General features: G+C 47.1%; 1 protein-coding gene across 1 annotated transcript; it reads right to left on the bottom strand.

The window, feature by feature from the left end:
• Nucleotides 1–298: 298 nt before the first annotated feature.
• LOC130023387 (tripartite motif-containing protein 75-like) lies at nucleotides 299–7,012 on the bottom strand. Its single transcript, XM_056113895.1, has 3 exons — nucleotides 5,923–7,012; nucleotides 5,710–5,832; nucleotides 299–366 (listed from the first exon to the last, which is right to left on the bottom strand). The coding sequence occupies exons 1-3, from the start codon at nucleotides 7,010–7,012 to the stop codon at nucleotides 299–301; spliced, it is 1,281 nt and encodes a 426-aa protein (XP_055969870.1).
• Nucleotides 7,013–9,356: the final 2,344 nt, after the last annotated feature.

A 9,356-nucleotide genomic window follows, 5' to 3' on the forward strand; every position in this document is an offset into this window, starting at 1 on the left:
AAAAATTTTGGATGTCTTGAAAATACTCAATAGCAAAGGAGTTGGTGAGGGAACAAGTAAAGACGTTTGGAAATTAATTCATAATCATACTAGGTTTCCTGAACCACAGAATTCATTAAAATATTCTCACTGCATTATGGAGAAATCAACTATCTATAATTAGATCTGTTTTTCCCTAAAAGTTGAAGTCTGCAAATGCCTTAGAGCTCAGCTGTTGCAGCCCTGGCTCATCCTCCTTCTTCCTTATAAATACCCTCGATGTCAGAGCAGGTCCCTCCACGCCCTGTCCTCACCTTCCTCACAGTGGAGTCAAGTCCAGGCACTCTAAGTCCCTCACCTCCTTCTTCTCTATACCTCTGCCCCTCCCTGACATGGCAGAAAAGGGAGACTGAAGAGAGTCCCCCCTGCAAGATGTGCCATGGACGGGAGTCCAGGTCTGATCTCATCTCTGTGTCCACCTCCCTCCAGATCCACTGTCCTATCTTCTCACTAATGGACAGAGCATTAGTGCAATGAAAGCTGAACTCTGGAGAAGACGCTGGTGGCGCCCCGTGCCCAGAGCCTTTTGGGTCTCTTCCTTATGTGGGTTGCTCATTAGCTGAGTGTCTTCAACACTCTGCTCACAGCTATAAATAAAATCAAAACCCCAGACGATGTAGAATCTTGTGATTATCACCAGAGCTGATTCCACGTGGCTGAGGACAAGTTGAAAGGAAAATGCATGACACATCAACACATTTCAGCCAATATATAATTTACAAGAATGTAAAACACACACACTTTCTTCAAAACCTTAACTGGTTGGTCCATTTGAAATATTAAAAGTGATGCCATTGCTGAAAGTAGACTATAGACCAAACATGATTGCCACTCAATGCCTCTTTTGCAAACCACAGCACCCAAAAGGAGAGAGAGAACAAAGGGGAATGGCCTGCCACAGAGGCAGGGTGGGATGGGGGGATGGAGAGTGGGAGGGATACTGGAACCCGGAACCCGTGGTGGTGGAAAATGAGCACTGGTGGAGGGATGGGTACTCGATCATTGTATGACTGAAACCCAAGTACAAAAACTTGTAAGTCTGCAACTGTACCTCATGGTGTTTCACTAATAGAAATTTTTTAAAAAGTGATGCCACATGGGAGGTGCGGGGAGAGAAAGAGAGAGGAGGGTTGTCAGGTGGGGGAAGGCGGGAGGAGTAGCAGAAGGGAAACTAGGGACATTGGTGGTGAGAAATGTACACTGGTGAAGGGATGAGTGTTGGAACATTGTATGACTGAAACCCAACCATGAACAGTTTTGTAACTGTGAATCTCATGGTAATTCAGTTAAAAAAAAAAGTGATGCCATGGTGAGCAATGGGCCTGACACAAATTCTGAGTGCCAGCAGGACCCTGGGCTCCCACACCCTCTGTGACTCTCTCCAGCCCTGATGCCCCAACATAAAAGGCTGGAGGTATACCCCTCCCCCAGCATCTCCACCTCTGAACCCACCACAGAACCTACAGAAGCACAACTCCTGTCCTGCCGAAGGGTTCCTCCCTTCCCCTTGAATGCCTCCTACACAAAGCCGCTGGCTGTTAAAGGTCCTTGAGCCTCAGTTCACCTGGAATTTACAGGTGCCCTCCCGGTGTTCAGGTCTGGTTCCTCGTTGGGGAGGCTGCCAGGGGTTCAAAGCAGGGTCTCATACTCTGAAAGCATGGTCATCCCTTCCCTCCCATTGTCCTATTCTAAATATCATCCTTTCACTAATTAGCTCCCATGGGCCCTCTCCATCATCAGCCTCTCTGATCTCATCTCCTGCTTCGAGACAAGACTTCTCACTCAAGCCCGGCTGCCCACTCTCCTCCAATCCTGCACTCACAGGTTCTCTATGGAAGCTCATTGGTGTTCTACTTTTGGAGTCCACTATTTTGGGAGAAACTCCTACTGCCTTTCTCCCCAATGACGCTGCAGAGTTGGTTTGCTCCTCAGAGCCTGTTTAACACCCTCCGTGCTCAGGGTGGTTGTTTATAGATTCTGCTCTTATGTCCCTTTCATGGAAGTGTGTCTCTGCTGCCCCAGGTATCCAGGCAGCAGACAAGCTCTCGGGACCAACTGTTCTCTTTCCCCTCATCCTGGGGAGCTCTGGAGATAGCTACTATGGGATATGTAGAAGGTGAGGTCAGAAATCGGGCCAGGAGGAGGAGAAGCTGCAGATTTTTCTGGGTAGAACGTACTTCATGGGACCGGAGCCATAGTATAGCCAGGAGGGCGTTTGTCTTGCACACAGCCAACCCATGTTCGATCCCCGGCATCCTATATGGTCACCTAAGCACCACCAAGAGTAATTCCTGAATACAGAACCAGGAGTAACCCCTGAGCATCACCAGGTGTAACTCAAAAAGACCAAAAAGAAAAAAAGATATTTCATACCCAGAGCATTGTGAAAGCCCTCAAAATGTAGCTGAAATAATTCTATCTGGTACTTCTGACATTCGGTGAGTTCTGGGTAATCCAACTCTCCACCTCCAAGATTGAGCTTTCTCAGGCCTGTATACTAACATCTGTGACCCTTACAGGACATACTCTGACACACAGTCACTGACGCCTCCTCCATCAATCCTGGGAGAGCTTACTCTCAACATCCTGAACACAGGCTCTCAGCAAGATCCCACCAGGGCAAGGAGAATTGAGATGGATAAAGGGTTTGGCCTCTTCCTGGTTTGTGCTCATTGACTCTGACTCTAGCACTAAGGGTTCTTGAACGAGACACACAAATTCCAGTTTTCCAGACCCACAGCAGGGGGAGTGATGGGGGAACATCACAGAAAGGCCTGCTGGGTGTGGATAGTTCAAGATACCTCCTCTTCCCTACTGGCCTTTCCAGAGGACTCTCAGTTGGTGGCTTTTCCCTGAACTTTCCCCAACAGTCTCAGCATTTAAGTAATGTTTATATGACTTATGTGTGTTTCTTATTAGCATGCTCCCCTTGAGTATGAGACAAAGTAGGAATTCTACAACCACCATTATTTTTTTCTATGTTTAAATCAGTGAGTAGAGCACTATTAAAGAGGATTAAGGGTGCTTGCCTTAAACACAAGCAGGGACCTTATGTGGGGTCCCCTGGGGAATAAAAACCCTCCTCAAGCTTGGCAGGAACATCATTTCTTGGGTTAGATTGAGTACAAGGGTTAAGACACTAATCTTGTGTGAAATCAGCCTGGGTCAATCCACAGCACTGCCTCTGATCCCTGGAGAACCAACAGGAGTGACCTCTGAGCACTGTCAGAACAAGCTCTGAGCACCACCGGTTGTGGCCCAAACTGGCCTGCCTCTCTCTAGGGAAAAGAAATAATCATTACCACCTTCTCTGGTAAACTCCTTAACCATGCATGATTCAAGACTCATAAATAAACCTCAAAAGAGATCAACAAGCTGCAGAGATGCCTCCAGACCCTGAACTCACCATCCAGTTAAGAATTTAACTCCAAAAAAAATAAATAAATTAAATTATTTAATTTTGTAAAATAAAAAAAGAGGAATTTAACTCCAGCTCTATCACCCCATTGAAAACTTTTGAATTCCTGGAACCCACCCCCAAGCTCAGGATGGGAGTAGCAGCTTGACTGACATCTTGCCCTGAAGGCAGGGTGGGGGGAGAAAATCACCACCACTCAGATATCAGAATGGAATCGACTCTTTTTTTTTTAATTTTATTTAAAACACCATGATTGGGGCTGGAGCAATAGTACAGATGGTAGGGCATTTGCCTTGCACACAGACAACCTAGGTTCGATTCCCAGCATCCCATATGGTCCCCTGAGCACCACCAGGAGTAATTCCTGAGTGCATGAACCAGGAGTAACTCCTGTGCATCACCGGGTGTGACCCAAAAAGCAAAATATAAACAAATAAATAAAAACACCATGATTTACAAAGTTGTTTATTATACAGATGTTTCAATCATTTAGTGTTCCAGCACACCAGTGTCACCTTCCCTCCACCAATATCCCCAGTGTCCCTCCCAATCCCAACCTGCTCCCTTGGGCACATAACAAATTTACTTTATATTGTTTATTCCGACAAAACTTTAAGAACTGACAACTAGAATGACCAGAAAACAAATCAGTAAGGGGAAAACAATGATTACTATATGATTTTGACCTATGTTAACAAGAAAACTAAAACCATTAACACAATATAAAAAAGCCTATTCTCATTTACACATATACATTTTCAAGTCTGCAATCTAAAGTATATTACATTAAATTTTATTTTATACTTGGATCTCATTATGTATCACCTGGCATTAACAACACTTTTAAAACAATTCTATGTTAATATATTTTGGAGTTTACATGAAATAGGTAAGGCCTACATGTGTACATTTTCCCTTAACACTTTTTTTATTATTTGAGATAATTTTATTTTTTTTATTTTTTAATTTTTTAATTTTTTTTATTTTTAAATTTTTTAATTTTTTTTATTTTTAAATTTTTAATTTTTTTTATTTTTTAATTTTTTTAATTTTTTTTATTTTTTAATGAATCACCGTAAGATACAGTAACAGACTTAACAAACTTTCAAGCTTATGTTTCAGTCATACAATGATCGAGTACCCATCCCTCCACTAGTACCCATTTTCCAACACCAATGTTCCCAGTATCCCTCCCACCACCCCCACCCCTTCCTCTTAACTTTAAACACTGTGATTTATAAAGTCTCTTATGGTTTGTTACAGACATTCAATGTTCAAACAACAATCCCACCACCATTACATCTTCCCTCCACCATTTTCTCAAATTTTCCCAACCACCCCTTAAGCTTGCCCCCATAGCAGGCCCTCAATCATTTATTTCATATTGCTTGTTATCAATAATTTGTTAACAAAATGATGGAAAAACGTTTTCTTAGAAGAAAGTTACTTTAAAGAAAGTTGTATTAAACCATGGAGCTATTAAGTCCTTGTAGAAGAGATTACTAAGATGTTGTTGCAGGTAAGCCTTGTGTGTTAATATTTTCTTAATCAAGATTGATTGCCTTCTACGCTACATCCCATCCAGTCTGGTGTGCAACTATTGATTTATCCTTGCTGTACAGTTTCTCCAGGGAATTTTTAAGGGAATGATACAGCTGGAGCTAAATGTTGACTTGGTGGCAGCTTTTGGGTGTGTGCATGACTGCTGGGGTTTCTGGCAGAGACAGGGGAGGGTAGCCGGTCCAGACTCCATGAAAGCCTAGAGATTTCAGTCACAAACCCGAATACCTAATTTTTTTAGCAGATTAATTTCTGAGTAAGGCTCGACCCGAGGCAGTGGAGTCCAGTCGGAGACATGGTGGTGACTGTGCAGTGTGGAAGTTTTCAGCTGCTTGGGGCTCTGTTTGGGCTGGGCTCAAGCGCCCCCTCCAGGGCGCCCCAGACAACTCAGCCTTGCACGGGTGTCCAGAAGAGTTTTTTGCAAGTTGTTGTTCTCTCTCAAGATTTAATTGAGATGTAGAAGTCTCTGAATCATGGCCAGTAGATCAGCTTACATGGCACCAAAGGTAGTTCCTTACACGATGCTGGAGGTAGTTCAGAATCAAGACTCTTATTACCAGCACCTAACCACTTCACAGACCACAACCACAGCTTGCATGTTCTTCAGCATTCTTCTCTGATTATCCTCAAGGAAGATGTTAAGGGAAAATCTCTGATGGAAAAATAAGGCATGAGTTTTTCTGTAAAATCACCTGCGATTGTACCTAAGTGGGTTCTCTTGCTCCAGTTGTAAAAAGAAATTTCTCCCAAGTCGTAGTCCAGAAAAACACCAATTCGCTGGCATTCTCGGTCCTGTCGCTCGGCCACAGAGGACACTGGGAAGCGCCAGCAGCCGTTGCGAGGGGTAGGCCTCACCAGATCCTTTCTGGGGAAGGATTCCTTGCACACACCCAGGGACCACACACCTGGACCTCGGATTTCCACCTGCCAGAAGTGCCTTCCGCCCACAAAACCTGGCATCCCAAGGACAGCCACGTGAGAGGTGAATGCCCCGCGGGGAGGGGTCTGGGTGGGCTTCCTGCCCTTCTGGCAGTAGCTGGCAGTCCTCTTCTGGGAGATGAGGAGATCCCCGTGAGCAGTCTCAGGATCCAATGTCAAATTCTCCTGAAACTTGACCATCATGTTGTCCAAGCCGATGTAATGTGGGGGGAGATAGAGACCCTCCCTTTCGTACTTGATGGCAGGGACCGTGGGGAGCTCCCGGCTCAAACACTCACGCCAGTCCGGGTGCAGGTCGCTGCCTTCTGCCTGGAGGTCCGCATCGGCCTTCAGAGAGAGCAGCTTGGCGTCCATCAGCCGTTTCTTCAGGGTCTGGGCGTACTGGGACAGTTGGGCCTTGTTCTTCACCAAGTCTCGGTAAACACGGGCCAGATCCCGAAACATCTTATTCTCAATGGCCCGCTCCTTCCTTTTCAGGAAATGCTTCAACTGGCGGGCTTCGCGATGCACATTCTCCTTATGCGTCTTCAGCTGGTCTTTGATTTCCTCTAACTCTGCATCTTGCCCTTCTAACTGCCTGTCTGCCTCCTCCAGCTGCTTGCGCAGAGGCTCCAGGTAGCCCTTGAGCTTGGTCCTGTGATGAGCAGCCGCGAGGCCGATGGGCATGAGGCGGTGGCCGCGGTGGGCAGCGGAGGTGGCGCACTGGCCACACAGCAGCTCCAGGTGGTCGTTGCAGAAGAGGCTCAGGGCCTGCTGGTGCACAGCACAGCGGCCTGGGGTCTCCCGCGCATGTCTCTTGGGCCTCGGGTCGGGCAGCTGGCTGACCAGGTCGGCCAGCAGCGCCAGCTGCCTGTTGGGCCCGCGGGGAGCACGGGGACAGGGGTGCTGGCACACGGGGCAGGGCAGGGGCTCCCACAGGTGCTGCCAGCGCCGCCGCAAGCACGAACTGCAGCAATTGTGACCGCAGTCCAGGGTCAGGGGGTTGCGCAGGGGCCCCTGGCACAGTGGGCACTGGGCTTCTGCCTGCAGCTCAGCCAGGGTGGTGGCCAGGGCCATGGTGCGGGGCCGCGGGGGCAGCTCGGGTCTCTGCTCCTAGTCGTCTTTTCCCAGCCCTCCTCAGGGACTGGAAACGGAAGCGTCAGTTGGTCCTCTGGTGTGTAGGGAAGCTCAACTCCCAGTAGAGATGGAAACGTCCTAAGGCAAGACGGGATAGAAATATGAAACACAGACAACGGACAATAGGCAACATCCACCAAGAAACTTTTAAAAATAGCTCAAAGATTAAGCTAATATATGTGGTCCAAGACACAGCAGCTAAGAATATGCTTTGCATTCACATTCCTGAAGTTGATCCCCAGCACAACCAAGAATAAGATCTCCCTGAGCACCAGGTAGCCCCTAAACACTGCTGGGCATGCCCCATGGAGGAGCAAATAAAAAGCTCACTCTTTAAGCGCTTGTTTCTCCCTTGAACACTCTCTCGCTTGCTGGTCTCACATCTTTACTCGCCTATTTCCACTCTGGAGAAGCCAGAGTTCTCTCTCAACAGACTTCTCTTGGGGCTAGAGCAATAGCACAGTGGGTAGGGCATTTGCCTTGCACTTGGCCGACCTGGATTTAATGCCCAGCATCCCATATGTTCCCCTCGAGCACCATCAGGAGTAATTCCTGAGTGCGTGAGCCAGGAGTTGTAGCCCCTGTGCATCACCGGGTGTAAAGCAAAAACAAACAAACAAACAAAAACAAACAAACTTCTCTTTTCTTCTCCTCACATCATTCTCTCTCCCCTCATCTAAGTAAATTTCAATTGAAAATTTCCTTGCTTCACAAACAGAAACATATATATATATTTGGTGATAATTTGCTCAAATTAATACCCAAGTGGAGTAGGCAGGGTTATAGTGAAGATGGACAGAAATTAATTCTTGATCATAGCATCCTGGTCCATGAGAGGAGTATTCTCCCTACTAGTATATTCTACTAAATCAGCAATTTTATAAGAGCTCTTTGGGTGGGGGGCTTTGGGCAAGCCCATCAATTCTCAGGGACTATTCCTAGTTCTGTGTTTAGGAGTGAGACCTGGAGGTGCTTAGAGGACCAGAGGTGGAGATGGGGATTCAAACCAGGGTCTAGGCTGCTACAGTCACATGCAAGGCAAGTGCCTTCTCTCCTGTTCTATCTCTCCAGAGTCAGAAGAGCTGTTTCCTAAGCGGTAAAGTCAGCAAATGCCATGGAGCTTCATTCTTACAGTTTTGCCACCTCCTCTTCGAACAGAGACTGTGCTGGTCTCAGAGCTATGATCCCCGGGGACTCTATCTTTCCTTCCTCTCTGCACCCTGTGCTCCCACCTTCACAAATCTATGCCACCAGGTGCGTTTTAAAGAAAGACAGAGGCAAAAGCCTTTCATCTAGGGCTAGAGCGATGGTACAGATCTCAGGGAGCTTGCCTTGCAGGCAGCCAACCCAGGTTCCATCCCCAGATGGTTCCCCCAAGTCCCACCAGCAGTCATCACTGAGATAGAACCAGGAGTAAGCCTTGAGCAACACGGGGTGTAGCCTAAAACAAAACAAAACCAAGACAAAACGTGGGGCAAGGAGAATTTAGTGGGGCCCAGAGTCCAGAGTGCTGGCATTTGTCTTCCCTACTTGGATAGGTCTTTGTAGCTTTGTTGCCTATTCTCAACAAAAGGCTCAACAGTGTCAGAAATTCTGAGACACACCTTGAATCATGTGATTATCCTGAGAACAAATGTCACACAGCTGACAAGTTACAAAAAAGACAGCATGACTATATAACTATATAACTATTCCAATATACGTATAGGAACAGTTCACCAAATCATTAACCTACAGTTATAAAGGCGCATTCAAAAAGCACAGTTAGGAGTTAGGGGCCAGAGGGATAGTACAGCTGGTAGGGTGCTTGCCTTGCAGACCCTGGTTTGATCTTTGCACTACCAGGAGTGAGCCCTGAGCACAAGCCAAGAGCAGGCCCTGACTGAGCCCCGCCAGATGTGGCCCCCAAATCATGCCAGAAATTGCTCGAACGGGCCCAGTAACGTCTCCATTGGAGACTTTGTTGTTACTGTGTCTGGCATATCGAATACTCTCGGTAGCTTGCCGGGCTCTCCGAGAGGGGCGGAGGAATCGAACTCGGGTCGGCCATGTTGGCTGCGTGCAAGGCAGACGCCCTACCCGCTGTGCTGCCAGAAATTACAACAAAGCAAACTCATACTTATAAAACCCCAAGTGGGGGTCGGAGTGATGGTACAGTGGGTTGGGTGATTGCCTTGCGTGTGGCAGAGTCGGGTTTGATTTCTGATATCCTATATGGTCCCTCAGGCACTGCCATGAGTAATGCTGAGGTGCAAAGCCAGGAGTATCCTCCGGGCCAGGTGTG

Source organism: Sorex fumeus, unplaced genomic scaffold (assembly GCF_029834395.1).
Source record: "Sorex fumeus unplaced genomic scaffold, SorFum_2.1 ptg000024l, whole genome shotgun sequence".
NCBI classification, from domain to species: domain Eukaryota; kingdom Metazoa; phylum Chordata; class Mammalia; order Eulipotyphla; family Soricidae; genus Sorex; species Sorex fumeus.

What these genes read in the sequence shown, in the direction of transcription:
- LOC130023387 (XM_056113895.1), bottom strand. Translation starts at nt 7,012, where the DNA reads ATGGCCCTGGCCACCACCCTGGCTGAGCTGCAGGCAGAAGCCCAGTGC. An exon ending in GGTGGAAATCCGAGGTCCAG is followed by an intron (nt 5,833 to 5,922) that starts GTGTGTGGTCCC and finishes GGCGCTTCCCAG; the next exon opens with TGTCCTCTGTGGCCGAGCGA. An exon ending in CCACTTAGGTACAATCGCAG is followed by an intron (nt 367 to 5,709) that starts GTGATTTTACAG and finishes CTGCCATGTCAG; the next exon opens with GGAGGGGCAGAGGTATAGAG.